This window comes from Strongylocentrotus purpuratus, unplaced genomic scaffold, assembly GCF_000002235.5.
Source record: "Strongylocentrotus purpuratus isolate Spur 01 unplaced genomic scaffold, Spur_5.0 spur5_scaffold_21, whole genome shotgun sequence".
Classification (NCBI taxonomy): Eukaryota; Metazoa; Echinodermata; class Echinoidea; order Camarodonta; family Strongylocentrotidae; genus Strongylocentrotus; species Strongylocentrotus purpuratus.
Window position 1 is genome coordinate 9,394,412 of NW_022145607.1, and position 20,587 is coordinate 9,414,998.

Genomic DNA, 20,587 nt, shown 5'->3' on the forward strand with positions numbered 1-20,587 from the left:
TGTACGTGTATAGGTCTCTTTCTTTTAATAACCGTTATGTTTTTGTATAAATATATTATGCAACAAAAAAAATGAAATTACACCAGATATTGCAGGAAATACATCAAAATTAAACTCTTTTTTTCAGTTTTTTGCAATGGACTACACACACAATGCCAATTTGATAGTTTTCATATTCACATTAAACACTGATGCTCCATTTGTACAACAAACACATCAATTTCCAGCACAGGATTTCAAAGGCTGGAAATTTACTAATGGAAATTTCTTGCCACCATCCACCTCATAATCATTAACTTTTCATAATCAACACTACAACAAAAGGCAAGGCTGACTTTTGTGAGGTAATTGATTGATTACACGAGAAATAAACCAAGCAATAACTTGGCATCCATCCATTATTACATTTCCCAACCCAATAATATTACCAGCACGAATATATATTTGAACAATATCAATGGGAAAGTAACAATTCCGTTTTTCAATTACTGCTGTTTGTTCTCTGAGGGACTTGCATTCACTCATCATACATGTGGCCCTCCGATACACCCCGCATCTATCCATTTCTAGCTGCGGTGCTGCCGGTGCAATACATTTTCGGTAAATAGCGAGTGCCATGGCTACTGCAGACGATATGTTAATGATCCCGGATAGAGCACTGCATGAGGGTGGGATAGCTTGTGCATGCAGTGGCTGGATGTAATGACATTGCATTAGTACGGTGTGGCACTAACGCGTACATGTGTAACAGTGCATACTTTTGAATTGTGACGTTCAGACTTTGAGTCCTATTTATTAAAGCTGTAAACAATGCGATGATGGTATTATGGGAAAGCTGATTAGCTTTTTTTTTTTATACAATTACACTTTCAGACACTTTTATTATTTATACTGATAAATTTATATCCCTTACAATTTTTTAGGATCTAGAGATGAACTTGTAGTTCCAAACTACAAATTCACTTTCACATCTTTCAATTTGCAGCTCTTTTGCTGTATTAAAGATTAGTCATTCCTTATATTTTCGCAATAAATACTGTACATTTATTTTAAAATGAGCAAAATCAAACATACCGGTAAAGTAACAAAAGTTTAATGTGAACAAAGGAACATGTTCGCTGTAACTGTTTAAAAATATTATCATGTACATGTACAATCATTAACAACCTGGATTTTCAACAAGACTTTAAATTGTTGACAATCCTCATACATTGTACACTCAACCAAACTGGTGCAATGTATTGAGGTCATCAATTACCTGTCTACTGTTAAACTTTTTTTTAAATCTCTTTTCCTCATATTATATGCATCTCTCCTCTTTTCTTTCTCCATCTCTCTCTTGTCTCCATATCTTTATTCATGTACAGTATATATACAAAAATGTCTGTGTATTCCACATTCTACCCACATCTTTTTCCAAAGTTCGCTGGAGGTCAAGTAATTTGTCTCACCAGCAGACTTTAATACCGTAAATGTACTGTACATCAAAACCATTATCATGAAGTACATTTGTAGTTCTACCTGTACATGTACTCTGTGTGTAATACATGTAACTTAAAACATCTTGTTCTTTTTTCCAAAGAATTTCATTGCACATTTTCGTAATGCATCAAGGTTCATGCATGCTTCTTCCTACAGTGTACATGTAGGTATCTTGTTCAAGTAGGGAACAGCAATATGAATGTTAAAATGATATTATATCTATAGGCCTTCTTATAATTTAAATGCCAGTGTGCACTGTACAAGTAAAGCTTTGAAAAAAATAATAAAACAGCAAAATTTCATATTATCCCCTGGTGAGTTATTAGTTATTTTATTCATTTTATTTATTAATTTTTTATTGACTCAGTTTTTTGTTAAAACAATCCCTGTAAAACATCTTGTCAATATATACATTTACAGTCTGGAACACCAGACCAAGTCTATAGCACACCTGTGAGACTCTCCCTCGACCTTTCATGTCCCACGTTCTTGGATTCTCCTACAAATAATAACTATTTTTATGACTAACCTATGAATCATGCTGACACATGACGTCTGACTTTCGATACATTGTTCATGTACATTTCGTGAAATATCTAGGGGGGGGGGGGGGGGAACAAACATTACCAGACCTCAAAGTAGTGAAAAAATAATCCTTTACATTAAAAGCTCTGTTTGAATTTTCTACAAAAATGTGGGGTCCATACACAGCAATTTCTATTTTTTTTATTGTTTTTATTTCTCTTCTTTTTTCTTTTTCTACTTATCATACTTATACTTACTCATCATTGCTGGAACATTCTAAAATTGTCATTCTCTGAACACCCTTGACTATTTCAAGGTTAGATTTAAAAGCACAGAACTGAGGATGTGACATTTGTAGGGAAATCAGAAACGGATGGTGGTAGTTGCTTTGACCCTTTTTATATACTTTTATTTTTAAAATAAAGAATACCGGTACTTGTATAGCAAGCTGTGCATTTTCCTGTAGAAAAAAAGAAAAGAAAACTACTTCAACCTGTGAAGGTTGGACCAGGGGACATGTCTCTGGTCAGGCTCAGTCCACACAATAGGGTTCATTGGGTGGTCAATCAATGATATTGAAACTTTTCATAAGTGGAAATTCAGTCATTTGGGGACACTTTCTGTGAAAACCAGCAGGTGCTAGTCTGATCTCATTCAACAAGCATCTTTTCAAACAGAGGACTGACAGGTCTTGGCTTTCGTTTGGCCAAATTTTTACCCTACATGAGGACCACTCCTGTTTTGGACTTTGGACTTTACCTACAGTATCATACAAAACTTAGCGAATGCACAAGATGCCTTCCTTTTTATGATAAATATCCTTTATTTAGAAGTGCTAAAATCAGATATAATTTTTTTTTTAGTAAGAATCTTTTTCGCAGATAAAATGTACACCAAATAAAAGAAAACTTCCCATAATGATAATGGTAAGAACACATGTAGACTGTAATGAGCATCTGGCTGGCACATTTGATGCTGATAAACGATGGCATCAGAGTGCATGCTTGACATTGATGTATGGATGTTTCAAGGTAGGAATTCACTATCACGCATCTGCAGAACATGAACAAGGTTATTCTTTGTTTTTAATGTGATGAGATAATGCAGGTTGGATAAAGGCTGGATCATTTGTAAGTCTTACACTACCCTGTACATGGTGTAAATTAGACTGAACATTCATACCAACATTTTTTTTTTTAAATGGATAGATGGAGTACTTGTCATTAAAAGTTAGAATGTGTGAGGGGTGTCAATTATTCTTACAACTATACAGGTACATGTACATTACAGTACACGAGTACAAAATATGTCTACATGTTTTAGTGTATTAAGTGCAATAAAAAAAAGGAGGTAATTTGTGAACCGGAGCTTTTGGAGAGTTTGCTTGATTTGAAGTAGAAAAAAATCCATGCAACCAATTGATGTCATTTTTTTATAATGTGCTCTCTAAATTTGCTCAGATTCCATAATTTACTGAATGATACTAACGTACCTAAACTGTACATGTAAATACATGTATATTACTTGTATCAGAGCTTGTACAGTAATCCTACTACTGTGCTTTGTACAAGTACTGTACGTATTCCCAGTCCCTGCACAACCAACTCTAACACGCCCCCTCAAATCATGTGATTACAATATTGCTACTTCTCAGTCTCACTTAAGTTTACTTTTTGATGAATTGCCTGGATTGTAAATGTACATGTATGTGATAATTTATGGGAGGATATCCTGGCTAGGCATCCTGTCTTTTATGCATGCAGATCTTTGTAGCTACATTGTAGGATGATGCATTAACACATGTTTGAGAAGGTGTTTACACTATCTCACTATCAATGAGAAACATCCTTCTTTGACTAAACATCTACATGTAGTTCAGACTACTAAAAATCTGTATACATGTACATGTACATGTACATGTACAGTAGTTACAACGTATGCAGTATGATAAGATTTTTTTTTGTTCTAGTCTGAAAGTTGCCTACCGGTTAATATCCCTTAATGTGAACAGGTTTATTAATAGCTTCCAAAGCAACAGCAGCAGGGAGTTTAATACCATAGTCATTCTGATCCATCTCAAAGTGAGTTGAACTGAATACATTTAACTTTAATTACAACTGTATGAATAAAGAATTATCACAATCAAAATTCTTCTACATGTATTTCAAATCCTGGCTAAATTGTTGTCAACACAGCCAAGTGAGTACATGTACAACTTCATGTATACTCCCGAAGAAGTGGAACATGTGAACTGTAATAAAAAATTATGTACATGTACAGTACAGTACAGTGTACACGTATGTGCGTAAATTTTCATGTTTGAATACATGTAAATACCTGGTTAGCAAAACCTGGGGCCCACAACTCAACGCTTCATAGCAGTTGATTGTATGTTTGATTGACTGGTCATAATAGCGATTAGAGACCCATGCAAAATAGCAATAAAAACGAACTTCTTTGTGTTAATACAGGACTTGGTATTTCTGTTGTTTACCTTTATATTATCATGAACATCAGTTTGGGCAATGGGCATAACATGTCTTTGTCTTGGTGTTCATAGTACGACATGTGTACTTAAGTACAAAATAAATATGGTTTTATATTGTTTTTAGCATTCATACAAATATTTATTTTTAAAGGAATGCATGTAAATAATATACAGTATGTGCCTACAGTATGTAGAGAGACAATACTGAACTCACAGTAGAGCCTATTAGTGCTTCAAAATACCACCACACGCCCCTTAGGGAAATGCCTGTTTCTGTCACTGACTCTCAATATGTCCTTCACTGTAGTGGACAATGAGTACACAGACAGACAAAGCGTATAAAAGGTACAGTTTAGCCACCACAAGTCTCCTTCAAATCTGAAATGTAAACGTGCGTGGGACACTAACTGTAGAGTGTCAGTCTACATGTACATGTACAATGTAAGTGTGGTGCACGAAAGTCGAAATAAATTTGGTTGGTTGGTTCATTATTGTTTTACCAGACTGATAAGAAAGCTTGTAAACAAAACAACCAGGGGACCGGCAGCTTTAAGTCCTCTGGGAGGGACTTGGTAATGACTCAGACTTAATGAGGGACTAATAGCAATGAGGAATAATGCCTAATACCAAAGGCCACCAGTAACCAGAAATATACAAATTGCAAGAGTGATTGATGACCATTCATTTGCTTGTTTTTAAAAATCAATAAAAATCCTAAATTTCTGGAATTAGTGCACTACTTAATCAGGCCTAAATTACTGTACATGTAGGCCTAACGTATGTACATGTATGTAAATTTGAAGGCCCCCCCCCCCAAAAAAAAAAAAAAAACCTTGTACACTGTATTGCAGAAAATAACTTCAGAAAATTTGAGATTCAATGATTCAAGAGTTTCAGCGATAAATGTCTACAGACATGAAGGCTTGTGTACATAAAGCATGACAATAAATGTATTTTTGGAAACACTGAAATGTCAAAGCATTCATGGTTGGTTATGACTGTACATAACATCATAACATTATAGAGGGCCTACCACATTTAATGGAATCCTACTCCGATACATGTACATTGAGCATTATTTTGTGGATATCTCCAGCGTGCATTTTGTTGACATGCACAGGTACTGTTCATGTTCCATTTTTGTTCCATTTCTAGGTAAAATTTTATTACTGAAAGGTATTTTTACCGACAAAAATGCAACTGCCACATGGCGTGTTCAGCGGTGATTTGAACCCCCAAACACACCCACTCATGAGCTTTCCATGGGGGTCACCTTGCTCCGAATATCGACCCTATTGTGACCTTTGAGGGGGTGCGTGCTGTGACACACAGACAGCTGGTTATTTCATTCAAATTTTTCCACAGCAGACGAGCTTCTGCACTGTATTGAAGTGCTCAGATGGAAGTTTCCTTTCCTCTTGGCATCATTTTTTTAATGATTTAATGTATGAATCATGCAGGTTAGCCAGGATGATCGAGCTTGCAGTGGCAGTCGTTTGAAAAGTACTGCAGTATGCATGCACTGTGCTGCAATGCTGCATGTACAGTACATGAATACAATATGTATGTCAGTGTACATTATAAATATACAGTAAAGTGCGATTTTAAGTACATCACACTGATATTTAAGTTTTTTTATTGTTTTCTTACCAGAGCACTTTTGGAGCTTTTGAGAGCTGAATCGCTCAGGCCTAACGCTCATCCTGCCGTGTACAGTGTATGTATGTCAGTGTAAAAAAACCTGACTCTCTTAGGATTTGGTGTACAGTATGTAAGTGCGATTATAAGTATGTCACACTGGTATTTAAGTTTTTGAGAGCTGAATCACTCAGGCCTATCGCTCATCCTGCCGTGTACAGTGTACAGTATGTCATTGTAAAAAAAAAAAGACTTTTCTGTTCGCACCCTGGGCTCTCTTAGGATTTGGTGTACAGTATGTAAGTGCGATTATAAGTATGTCACACTGGTATTTAAGTTTTTGATTGTTTTTTACTGGAGCATTTTTTCAATTTACCAGAGCACTTCGGAGCTTTTGAGAGCTAAATCAATCAGGTCTATCGGTGACCCTGCCATGTTCTTTTTCACCGATCACCAAAAAAAGAAAAAAGGAGATCACTGTTTTTAGATTACTGTGATCACGAGATGACTTCATCCTCCCATTATCTCCTTCTATAGAATGCTATCCTTGAGTATGTGTGCCAAAAGTAGGAATGGGTTTGACAGTCCCACAGCCAGGAGTAGTGAGTCATAGCGACAGGGGAAACCTGGGACTAAGAGGAAATTACATGGAGGGCAGTCAATGTTCGTTTGTCTGCTTTCAATGTGTGCATAAAAAGGATGTATTATTCACGACTGTATTTAACAAGGAGAACTCACATCTCTATGACTACAATATTCACGTACAGTGTATCGTTCATAATGTACCTGGGTTTTGAATAACTTGTGTGTACAGTACTGTACGCACATTAGAATATTTTTACAGACAACATTCACTGTAGCTAATTCACTGTCAGTTCTCACTATTAAGTAAATGTACTATGTACAAACTGTACATGTACATGTAGTTTGTCTTCGACAGGTTTAAAGCAACTGAGTCAGCAGAGAAGTCAGTCCGTTGAAAACAGAATACCCGGTACCCAACCTTGGTCATAAGCCTTCTTGAAGACACAGCACACGAATCACCTTGTCCGTTCACGGTCAAGGTGAAGGTTGAAATCACCCCCAAAACACTTTCAAGGTGATTGGGAAAGAAATCAAACAAGTAAAAGTATTAGAAACCTGGATCACTGGATGTATCTTCAATGATTTCTATTTATGTCAATTGATTGGCATTGGGAAATTTGATTGGTTTAGTTTATTTTTGTGTTTTTTAAATGAAACAAAGCCTGTACACGCTATACATGTACATGTACGTAGGCCCAACAAAAGTATTGTTCATATACTGTAGTCCATGTACAGTACAGTACATGTACATGGACTTTTACATGTACTAAGTGCTGTTCGTTTTTTGTGTGGGTGCAGTTCAGTTTTGAGCATGGGTGCTTCCTGTGTTTACTGTTATTACACGGTGTCTTCTCAGATAATCCCTTAAAGATCAAGTTCCTCTCACGGCTGCTGACATGACGTCTGTCTCGAGGAAGGGGGTGTGATGATGTCACTCCGAGAGTCAGGTGAGTCACATGATAGGGTAAGCACTATAGGAAGCACGTCACATTGCGGTGCGTGAATTAACTACTATGGAAATCAAGACCTCAATATACAATTACTATATCTACATCAACTATATCTACTGTACATCGACTATATCTACTGTACATCGACTATATCTACAGTACATTGTCAATGCACATGTACAATGTACATAAAAATGCAGTAAAAATTTGTGCATCTATTCAAAAATAATTTCATTCCCCGCTTTTCAGTTTAAGGAAATCGGCGAAGGAAAGAATTATACCCTAAAAATATAAAGTACTGTATATAATGTACATTGTATCTTCTGATATACGCGACAGCTGAAAAGAGTGAATGGTTGTCGACTAATTGGTCTTTTCCTCACCAAAGTTCTTCCATTACTTTACAAGTACACTATTATGACCAAAAGCTTGTCAAACAGAGCAACTGCTAAATAAAGAGTGTTATTTTCATGCAAGCAAACTTGAAAGTAGCCCCCCGAGTATTTTTTTCCCTGAACTGCTAATTCATACATGTATTCTGACTTTTTAGAAATACACACAGTAACAGTAACTTGAAACATGTACATGTACATGTGTTACATGTATGTACATGTAGCTAAAATGTAACAGTGGGTTTAATACATGTACATGTACATGTATGTACATGTACATGTTTACTGTACAGTGTACACGTACATGTAGGACAAGCAACCCTCTTCTTGAATTCTTGAAAAGAAAAAAACCCAAGGTATTGTACAATGTACAATGTACAAGTTCATCGATATTCATTTTCCATACAGGTACATGTACATGTGGCTCTGTTTGAACTTTCTAGGACCAAATCACTCAATGCTCCTTTTGCTGGAATCTTTTACTGATTACATGTACATGGGATTTAGGAAGATTCACATACCGCCACTGGTACTTGATGAGTTTGAAGTGGCCCAATACAGAAGCTTTGACCTCCACTCTGGTGCACATTAAATTCCCATTCACTTGTTGTACTCACAAATGAATCACACACATGAACACATGCTGAATGTTACAGCTCAATGCACTCAATTCTGAATGGATGAAGACGGTTGAATAAACAAAATCCTTCCAGTCAGCGATAGCAGTCCAATGGAATGATTCAATCATCTACCCACATGTAAGTCATCATTCATAAAATAATATTTAAAAATGACTCACCATTAATAAAGTTTACTGAGCACTATTATTATAAAGAATTACTACTGTGGATTTGTACAGTATGTACATGTACATTACTTGGGTATGTACTGTACATATACTGTACATCCATACATGCTCTTACATGGAGCAGAGAGAATTTAGCAGTGAAAAGATCAATTTACAGCTCTGGTAAAAGCAAATTAAAAAAAACTCACACTTTAAAAGAAAGATGAAGACCCCCACCCCCTCCCACAAACGCGGTACTGACCTGTGCCCTCATCGTGATTGATCAGTACCACTCAAATGAATCCATACTAACTTACATTGTACAACATGTACATGTAGATATGGACATGTAATTTATGTAATTCCAAATAAATAGTGTAAATGTACACCCCAGACACATTTCAAAGAACTCAGATACATGTATGTTGTAGAATGAAAAAAGATCTTCTTGTTGTGTCCATCAAGAACCCATGTCTAGACCACAGATGTCAAGGGAGTACATGTTCATTTGTAGATTGTAGTTGAACTTCTGTCTTCCGGGATATCGTTTGAAATCTAGATCAGGTGAATTATAAGAGTGAATATCCTGGGAATACTTGGAATACTGCAGAGTAGCAATTTACTTCTCTCTGCAGGATGAGAATCATGATATCCTGATAAGTACGACCCCTGACCTGAACAGTCATTAATTATAACAATGACAGTCACCCCCTGCTGCTTGCACATGTTACAGGCATGATCAGAATAGCACATAACTATTAAACCTTCCTATTCAATTGGCTTAGATAAGAGCAGAAAGAAAAAAAATGGATACCGGTAAGTGAAGAAAAAACAATGTCAATGGATAAGGAAAATAAGAAAGTTAATTTTGAATGTCAAGATTGCAAATGATACATGTACCGGTAAGGGGAATCCCCCATCGCATATTTATATTGTTGTTGTAAGGTGTAATGTAAATATCAGGGAGAAGGTGTATGTTTGTATGTTTAAACATTTTACAAAATCCCATGTTTTGAAAAGATGAATAAACTTTTTTTTTACATCAGATACATCACTCAGCATCACAGCATGGGAAGAGGATAGGATCTACATGTACCCACATTCATTCAACGCCCCCTGAATATTCACAATTAAAGATATACATGTATGATTAAGATGAATAGATGTACATAGCGTAATCCATCCATATTTCACAACACCACCTGTTTCCACTTTCCACAAGATTTCAAAATATTGTTTATTTTTTTGTTCCACTCACTGCTTTCCACTGCTTCCAGGACTACATGGATAATGTTTCTTTCAATGCCCCCCCCCCCCTGCCACACCCACTCAATGCCCCTTTTCAAGACATCTCATGTACTGTAGTACACTGTAAATTAGATGTCTGGAGAACATAGACTTCATAAGTCATTATACTCAATTTAATTTGTGATTACTACTTACACAAGTCATAAATATAATTTGCGGTTAGATCTACCATTATTTAGAATCTAATGGTAACCAATTGTTTACGACCTGTGTACATGTACAGTACATGTACATGTTTTCAATTTCAATTCAGAACTTTATTTCAGACTCAACTACACAAGGCAGAGGTCCATAAAACATATGTTACATAGATATATAGGGAGTATAAACATGATGAGTATAATAACAACAAAACTATACAAAAAGTATAACTAAACTACTAGGTCTACAGTACGTACAAACAATCTAAACTCTAAAAGTAACATGTAACCTGCAAGGTTAATAAAAAAAAAAACATAATAAACTAACTCTAAGCTGTACCTGTAACTGTAAGATTAAAATAAGTACATGTATAACAATCAATAACAATCTATTGAAGTTGTATCTTGTAACAATCTGTCTCTGTTCACTAACCAGAACGATAAACTTATAATAAATAACTATTATAAAAATTAAAAAAACAACAAGGATACTGGAATCCTTGGTAACAGAAACATAATGGTCAATTGCCATGTGTCAGCAGGCTATTCAGCCAAAATCTCCAGAGGCCCGATGTGTACCTAAGACAACTATATGAGGGGTTCACTAACATCTTTAAAATACCATTCTCAGACACATCCACTCTCTGGATGAACTTATACATAAGATTTCGTAATACAGCCACATGTTGTAAGTCCATGTTCAAATAATACATTTCTGCAGAAAACATGCCAATATAAAGTTCCAGTGAATTATATTCTGGGTCAAGATTGTGTTACTTTTCACTGTTTTCAGGTCTTCTGTGGAAACAAACAAAATAAGTCGACTAGCAATGCAATGTGCAAATATATTTGTACACAAATGTAAAGCAAATGCCAATGCCATGCCATGGCTTGAAAAATAATTTTAAATGTTTTAAACTCTTTTTTTTTTAAACTCATTTGACTCCTACTACAACATTAACAGATGTGTGCTCTCTGTAAGTTTGCCACACTTTAGTTTAATAAATGTGATTAATTAACAGCATAATCACAATCAGTGAAATCAATGACAATGATGCAATTTGCAAACCATCTCATTCTCACTCCCACTCACTGAGTCCCAGTCACTCGACTCTGCACTTTAATTAATCATTTGTCTCAGCAATCCTTGCATACAAATTAACGACTGGATACCTACTTTACAACGTAGCTACTCTCATATTCATAATGAAATTGATTGGTTAAATTATGCTTCAAATAGACATGCTAGATACTCACAATCCAAGTGTTTTTTCTTCGGTCCCATCATCTCCTCGGTCGTGGCTTTGCATACCGACTTCGCCAGGTCTGATCCCGATATCGTATGACGGGCCGCCTGCATGCGATCCACAACGCTTTGTCGTCCAGACATGCTGGAAGAGAACAAGTTAAATATTAGGTCCTAGGTGAAAACAAATCAAGAACACTCTTGGAGTTTAGATGTGTGTAGTGTAGAGTAATTATATCCAAAAATGTCCTCAGAAAAGGTGGGTTGGTCTTGCCGATGCTAGCGGGGAAAACGGCACCTGTCATAGATCAGAGAATATGTAGTATATACTGTACGTGTAATTTGTAATTGCACACGTACGCGCGCACGTACGTACGCAATATCCATGAACGTTCAATTTCAATGAGAGGGCGTGCATTCGCAGAATTGACTTGCGCGCGTATGTGCGAAAAGAGGAAGTGAAAATTTCCAAGTTGACTACAGTATACTTATGTACAATCCTCAAAATGATCAAAAAATATGTGTGAAATATACAGGAATTTCTGAATATAAGCACTCAGGTCTTATAAAATAATATATGAGACTCGTTTATCCTTTTTTAAACATAAGCAGTGGCGTAGCGTGGGTCTATACGGTCTATACTCTAAGGGGCACTTGACGATGAAGGGGGGGGGGGGCTGCACTCCAGTCTATAATGAGAGTATAATCGTGGGTGATGGGATGCGGTACAGTTGGCTTGGGTGTCTTATTTTTTAATGTTTTCCCCCTTCCTTTCTCTTTCTCTCTTTTTCTTTCCACCGCTGGTTTTACTAGAAAAATGAACTTCCAAGTATTTCCATAATATATTTTTTTCAGCAGGATAGTCATCCAATCTAAAATTTTGAAGAATTGTTTATGTTCTTTTTATTAGAAAACCATTAATTTGTGTACTTACACTTTAAAGTAGTTTGCCCCACTTATACACCCCAAACTGAATTGTCATATTACATCAGCGACTGGTAGGGATGTGTATGCCTTTCCGGGGCGGCGATCCCGGGGAGGGGGTAGGGGGTGGGGGGGGGGGGGGCGGGTGGCCCAAATCATTGGTAAGTTTGATTATTATACACATTTTTCACACAAAGAAACCTACTGCTCGGTAGTAAATGAGTACTATTTTGAATTCGTTTTATTATGTTTTTTTTTTGGGGGGGGGGGGGGTACCCCCGTTCTGAACAGTATGCATTCAAATTCACAGGAGTGTTTCACAAGACTAATATTGACTTTAAGTTGGACTTAACTATGACTTAACTATGGCAGGCTGTTCATGCCACGTGTTTCAATTCTCTCAATAATGTGATCTTAAGATAGTATTTTTTCCTTCAATAATGAATTATCAGCAACAACAACAACAACAAAATCGAAATTCTCTAGATTTGTGCCCATGATTTGTACGTCCGTTGAGATACCAATGCCAGTAAATGGTGAGAGTAAACAGTGGCATGAAAGGCCTGTCAGTTAAGTCCAAACACGGGGTGGTGTTTCACAAAGACTAAGATCTTAGTGTTTCATGCCTAATACGGCCAAGGTCTGGATGCGCCACTGATCCTGGGGGCGGATGGACGGGATTAACTTATCCAATTTTATATGTAGACCATTACCTGATTGGATGACGTGCTCTGCCTCCAACGAGATACTGCATAGCCTCCACTGTGTACTGCATAGCCTGCTTCGATTTATCCATCTTCAAATCTTCTCGTGCTCTTGATTTATTCCCTTATCACCCGGCTCTGTGACATATAACATCAGTCAAAATGCATAAAAAGGTTTTTAAAATATGCCGATATTGCATATTGATAACACATTAAGAAATAACGTCTATATCCGCTTCCAAAGGATTTTTCTATTTGAATTGATTTTATTTTAATTATTTTCTTCTGCTTTCCATTTAAAAATTAATATAAAAAAATTTCGGTATCACACAAACATAAAATACTAAGAAGTACTTTTTCAAAATTATTCATAAATTAATCGATATATACATAACAACTATCAGGCGCGGATCCAGGGGGGGGGGGCCGAGCGGGCCTTGGCCCCCCCCCCCCCCCGGCAAAAAAAAAAAAAAAAAAAAAAAAGAGAGAAGAAAGGAAAAGAAGGGAAAGGGAAAGAGGAGAGAAAGGGAAAGAAAGAAGAGGAAGAAGAAAAGAAAAGGGAGAAGAAGGAGATCGGGGGGGGGGGCGAAAGGGCCTTGCCTTCCAGGCTGTTGCCCCCCCCCCCCCAATCAAAAAAATAATAGAGAAGGAAGGAAAGGGAAAGAAAAAAGGAAAATAGGAGATACTGGCGTACTGATAGAGAGGGGGGGGGGGGGCTTGGGGGAAATCAAATTCAAACGTGTTTTATTTCTAATTCCATAATTGTGGATTACAAATAATGCTGAAATGACATAATTTCCGAGATTTTTCCTCACTTTTTAGTAAATTATACTTTTTTATGCGTTTGTTGGAAAATGACAAAATGACAAATGATAAATTTACAGCCAGGCAAGAAATATGATTCTTGAGATTCCTACATGTCAGGGCCCGAGGAACGGCGGGAATCGGGAGCCTCGAGCCCCCCCCCACACTTTAACAAAAAAAGTATATTAAAGAGAAATTAAAAAAAAAAAGAAAGAGAGCAAGAAAGAAAGAATAGTTAACTGCCAGTGTTAACAAATAAAGAGGCATCAAAATATGATCATCTGACCGTGATTAAATGCCTAAAACCCCTAAGCTTCCGGGGGATCTACCCCCTGGATTCCACCTAGGGCCCTAAGGTGGGCCCTTCGATGCTCATCTGACGGTTATTTAATGCCTAAAACCCCTGATTGTGGGGGGCTCCGCCCCCTGGATCCCACGCCAAATAGTGTCCTGCCAGTGACACAAAATAATAAGGATTATAACAAAATGCTCATCTGACCGTAAATAAACGCCTAAAACCCCTGAGCTTCCGGGGCTCTGCCCCCAGGATTCCACCTTGGGCCCTAAGACGGGCCCTTCGATGCTCAGTTGACGGTAATTTAATGCCTAAAACCCCTGATTTTGGGGGGCTTTGTCCCCTTGACCCCACGCCTAAGTGTCCTGCCAGTGTGACAAAATAATAAGGATTATAAAAAATGCTCATCTGACCGTAATTAAACGCCTAAAAACCCCGAGCTTCCGGGGGCTCCACCGCCTCGACCCCACCAGGGGCCCTAAGGCGGGCCCCTGAATGCTTGTCTGACCGTAATTTATTGCCTTAAACGTCTGAGCTTCCAGGGTCGGACAAGGTATCAAAATGTGTTAATCTGACCGCAGGCGCGTAGCCAGGGGGGCGGTGGGGGCGGTGGGGGCGGTACCCAAACAATAACCGCCCCCCCCCCCTAAAAAAAAAGAGGAGAGAAAAGAAAGAGGACGTAGAAAGAAAAAGGAGCAGACAAAGAACATCTTTAAAATTCAGACAAAGATTAGTGTAGAGAACGGTACAACGCATCGTCTTCTTTCTCTAAAGATTTAAAGAAATGTAAAAGCTTCCGCGCTTCGCGCAGGAGGGGGGGGTGGGACTGAATTCAGACGAGGATTAAGAGTCGAGAACGGTACAACGAATTGTCTTCTTTCTCTAATGATTTAATGAATCGTAAAAGATTTCGCGCTTCGCGCGGGAGGGGGAAAACTGAATTCAGACGAGGATTAAGAGTCGAGAAATGTACAACGAATCGTCTTGTTTCTCTAATGATTTAATGAATCGTAAAACCTTCCGCGCTTCGCGCGGGAGGGGGAAAACTGAATTCAGACGAGGATTAAGAGTCGAGAAATGTACAACGAATCGTCTTGTTTCTCTAATGATTTAATGAATCGTAAAACCTTCCGCGCTTCGCGCGGGAGGGGGAAAACTGAATTCAGACGAGGATTAAGAGTCGAGAAATGTACAACGAATCGTCTTGTTTCTCTAATGATTTAATGAAACATAAAAGCTTCCGCGCTTCGCGCGGGAGAGGGGAACCTGTATTCAGACGAGGATTAAGAGTCGAGAACTGTACAACGAATCGTCTTGTTTCTCTAATTATTTAATGAAACGTAAAAGTTTCCGCGCTTCGCGCGGGAGGGGTGAACCTGAATTCAGAAGAGGATTATTTACGAGAACGGTACTATGAATCGTCTTCTTTCTCTAATAATTTAATGAAACGTCAAAGCTATCGCGTTTCGAGGAGGAGGGAGGGGGAAACTCGCCCCTCCCTGCACCCACCCCCCCCCCCCGCATTACGTCACTGCTGGTCACCATTACGTTTCAATTTTTGGCTCGCATAATTTCAAATTTGGGCCCCCCCCCCCTAAGAAATCCTGGATCCGCGCCTGACAACTATTATGGAAAAGAAGAAGAAGATAAATTTTCAAATTATCATAATAAAGTGGTTAACAATATTATTTTGCGTAAGAAAGACTGCCATTGTAAGTAAATTGCTTGAAAATATGACAGCTCAAAACAAATCTTATGAAATATATGAACATTGTCTTCTAAGCAGAATGGACAAATAATTGAAAGCATATGGATAATGATGATGATGTTGATGATGATGATGATGATGATGGTGACGATGTTGCTGCTGTTGATGATAATGATGATGATGATTATAATGAAGAAATATATACAGGGATGATAAACTATAAATTATAATAATATTATGGCAAATACTCAAAAGTTGATAAAGAAATTTTACCATGAACCTTTTTACATCATTACCCCCAGTATAGTTACGGTAACCTATTTATAATGCTCATAACATTCATGGAATAAATCCTACCAAGTATTTACTAAACCAGGGGCGAGCAATGTAGATTAAGGCTTTGTCAAAGTACCGTTAGTGGGAGGCAGGGATTCAAACCATTATGGCTCACAGTCCGGAGACTTGACCACTGAACCGCATCACTACAGGGATATAAATTTCCACTGCGCTCAAATTGAATATGTTTCTTGAAGGAGCGACCGGGGTATAATCGTTTGTGGGGGTGTTTCACCAACCCCCCCCCCCCCCCCTCCGAAAAAAATGACTGCATGGAGTTGATTCGCCGCTTTGGATGAGCATGCGATAACACATTAAAAAAGTATGCATAAGTCGCACCTTTGGAAATATAATGCCTTACGCATTTAATATTTTTGCACGCCTTTTGACCGTGAAGAAGCGGACGGGTCCAGGATTTCCGTGTATAAGGCGGGGGGGGGGGGGGGGGTGGTACACGCACATCCTTTTATATACGCCTATTCTGGGGAAGTATACAAAAAACGAACCAAACCAAAAAGATATCTATAATGACATAACATAGCAATACAAAAGACCCCAAAAACAAGAAAAGAAAGGAAGAGAAAGAAAGGATAATAAAATTGAAGAAAAAAACAAAGCAAAAGGAAAAAGAAAAAAAACGAAAGTTTTTTAAAAATCTGACAAAACAGATCAAAACAAAACCAACAACAAAAACAAAGCGATTCGTGTCGGGCCTCCCCCCCCCCCCCTCATCGATCTACCTCTGAAAGGCATACAGAAGAACAGTTCAACAAAATGTGCACTTTTTATTGACTGTTATGACGTGCCAACTCCTGCAAGCCATTATTATGAATTAGCATACCCCTTTTTCAGGGGAACACATGCCAATGTGCTAGAAATTAGAGATAATGCCGATGAAATGTCAAAATAGCCCGGTTCAATATTGCATATTTCATAGAATAGTATGCACTTTATACACAATTGACACCCATTACGAATATTCCGTTCACGTGCTAAACAATTATTGATTGATCGATCGGCAGAATGGTTATTAAACGCATGGAACATATAGCAACCATCCGGCTGAATTACTTTCGTTATTAAAGATACATAGAAAATAATGTTAATTATTACGCAATATCTGAATATACATTGAAAAAGCGAAATATGAATAACTATTGTATTAATTACAGCATCGAATTTTATGAAAGGATGTTCAACTATCATTAGGGAAATAGAGTTTTCAGATGATAAAAAATGTCCGATTCGATAATATTCTTGCATCACTGGACCATTATCAGTGGAGGATCCAGGTAGGGGTAGGGGGTCAGGCTCTGTCCCGCTAAAATTCATTCTGGCATTCCTAAGAACTAAATGTGCCCTTTAATGTCAGAGATTCTTCGAACTTGTGCCCCCCCCCCCCCCACCCTGCTGGATCAGCCTCATGTGTTCTATAATATTGATACAATCACTGATGTAGTTTGCTTTGGAGGCAATTATTTTGTTATATTGCCAAATTTTGATTAAAATGTTACCCCTATTCATTTATTCCTTTAAAAAAAAAAATCTTTCAATCTTTTGTCAGGGTATATCCTGAAAGGATTAATCTTGTTATCCTCTCCTACATTATTCGGTATTCAGAAATACTCCTCACACCATTGCACTGCATAATGCGTTTTCACCATTACTGCAAGCGGTGTACCACTAAATCCCAACAATATACAGAGACCAAGGAAATCCAATATACCTCATTTGAGCACGTTTACGTCACAGTATCTCCGTGTATTATTTTAGACGAGTCTTGGTTTCAAGTTTGGACGCCAGCTGCATCTATACGGACCCTGCACACTGTCATCTAGGTGAGATATTAACTCACTTCTTGCGGATTGACTCTATGCTGTATTCGCCTTCCAAAGTGGACCTGCATGCATAGCACGTTCTGAAATGTGACAACTTTTCAATGATGAAATTCTATTTATAAAATTATGTCTGGTATATATTAACAAACTGGTATTACCCGTCTTGAAGACATTATGACGTCGCAGAACTCACTCGAACGCTTTCCCCAAAACATTATTATAGAGCTGCATGGGAATTTCTTTGTGGTCCAGTGGTATTGAAGATGATAATTATTGTAAGCACTATCAATGAAATCCGTGAAAAATCTCTTTGCTGAGTCTCGTTATAAATATTATTGCAAGTCACCAGATATTAGAAATCCTTTATTCACCAATCGTAACCCGAATATCCTCATATACCAACGACGTATACTATTATTATACTCCACTATGTAGCTCCAAAGAACGGCTCCAATGTCCAAAGTGCAGGATCCAGTAACATTAATGGTTTCCGTCGTGGAGTCATCGACAGACGATGATTATATGGCTTCCTCTCCCATTATATGGTTTCGCACGGGACTCGCCAAAGGAAGTCCTGTTAATTAGATAGTATTAATCTAAGCAACTTCTTCCCCTCATAATGTTATTCCCGATTCCGTATTCCGAGCGAATTCCTCCTCCTCCAGAAAAATATTGGAAATCTTGAAAAGTACTCTATCCCCCTTTCGCGCCCTGCACAGCCTTGCGTGGGAGCATTAATAATGCCTTAACCGGAGGCACGAACTTGATGTAATGTCTGCAGGTTGGTCTCTAATGGTATTTGGAAGAAAAGGTCGAGCGAAGAAGATGGGAAATGCAGAAACTTGAGACGAGGTTTCCCTCCTATACCAAAAAACCTGGATTATTGAGCAGAAGTTCAAGTCAGGGTGTCCCCGAATGTTCGTGTGACCCCGAGGGAGAGAGATGCAAAGCTGCACCGTGACGTGTAGGCCTAAATACTATAAATACGATGACAGCATTATAAACAAAACCTCTGTACTGGTTTTACACAGATCAATAATGGAAATCAGTATACATGCCAATAGACCAAACTCGCAAATTAGTCCTATTTGTATGGGACGATGCCAAGCTATCTAGTTTGTGAAATGGAATACAATCAATAAAGTTTTCCCTCTGTGATTACAGTGGCTGCATAGATTTGCATATCACGACATTCTGTATTTGTAATCAGCAGTAACATCATCATGTACTATAATATATACAACCATTATCGAGTGTTAAAAGGTTAGAAAAGATGTCACTCTTCTTTTAGCTCGAATAAGATATTGAATAAACATTGTGTCTTAACTGTCCTTCTCATTAGTTTAATTTCTTTCTAACTGGCAACACATTTAATCTACATCTACCATTACAAAATAAATATTCTTCCCTCTCTGCCTCTTTTGAATTTCTTTCTGTCTTTATCCTTTTCTTTCTCCAACTCTCTTTTACACTCCTTCTCCCCCTTCTCTCCTCCCTCTCTCTCTCTCTCCCTCTCTCTTTCTATCTCTTTCTCTCTCTGTCTACTAGTTTTCCCTCTTCTCTCTCTCTCTCTCTCCCTCTATATCTCACTATATCTTTCTCATTGTCTCCTCCTCTCCCGCCCCTCTCCCGCTCCTCTATTCCCCCTCCCCCTTCCCCTCTTCCTTCTCTCTCTCTCTCTCTGTTTCTGTCTGCCTGTTTCCCTCTCTTCAATAATCTTCCTTAGATACCCACACTCGTGTTCATTATTAGTTTGCTGGCTCTCGATTCTCCTTCTCCTTGTAACACCCAGTCGTTATACACAGGAGTTAGTGGAATTGATTATTTGTTGGTGACGGAGAAGTTCAATTAGCACAGTGTTCTAATTTTACCAGAAGACATGTCCCCAGCATTCGCTATTAATTTTATTCACTGTATACTGCCTTGTATATACTTTTCGGTCAAGTACTGCAGCATGACTCAAAATCAAAGACTAATTCAAAATAATATCATATCATAATGGTTCAAAATGATAAAAAGATAATAGCATATAATATGAATATATTGTATATTTTCTGTTTGCATTTTTTAATTCAATATTTAACGAAATTTACATTAAACCAGTGAGAGTAAGTTGAAACTCTAAACATCTTCAATCCAGCTGTTTTATTTACCACAGTATATACTATATATTTCTAAAACCGTGACGGTCGAATTGCAAATTGAATTATTTGTTATGTAATTAATAAAAACGATGCATTTTCAACATTTCATCATTAGACGAGCTCTGAAAGCAAACTGCACGAGCATAAGGTTGCCTCTCCTCGAACTATATACACAATGCCAACATTTCCAGACGAAGTTCTTTGTGTCAAAGTAAGAAGGGAAGGGGCGGGATTTCCGGAAGTAGTTGTCAAGGAGTATCAGAGGCGTAGGGGGGGGGGGGTCTGAAGCCCCA

The 20,587-nt window shown here is 37.9% G+C and overlaps 1 protein-coding gene across 6 annotated transcripts in view; it reads right to left on the bottom strand.

Moving 5' to 3' along the window:
- Positions 1-18,552, bottom strand: part of LOC592380 (phosphatidylinositol-binding clathrin assembly protein LAP) — a 77,992-nt gene extending 59,440 nt beyond the window's left edge. For 3 of the 6 annotated variants that reach the window (XM_030994892.1, XM_030994893.1, XM_030994895.1), the window contains exons 1-3: positions 18,039-18,551; positions 13,179-13,307; positions 11,553-11,686 (exon numbers count right to left, since the gene is read on the bottom strand). In XM_030994892.1, coding sequence (XP_030850752.1) covers positions 11,553-11,686; positions 13,179-13,261 — 217 coding nt within the window. In that variant the 5' untranslated portion in view covers positions 13,262-13,307; positions 18,039-18,551. Of the gene's footprint in view, positions 1-11,552; positions 11,687-13,178; positions 13,308-18,038 lie in introns of all 6 variants that reach the window. The other 3 variants (XM_030994891.1, XM_030994894.1, XM_030994896.1) reach the window with 3 other exon arrangements.
- Between the last annotated feature and the right edge of the window lie 2,035 nt (positions 18,553-20,587).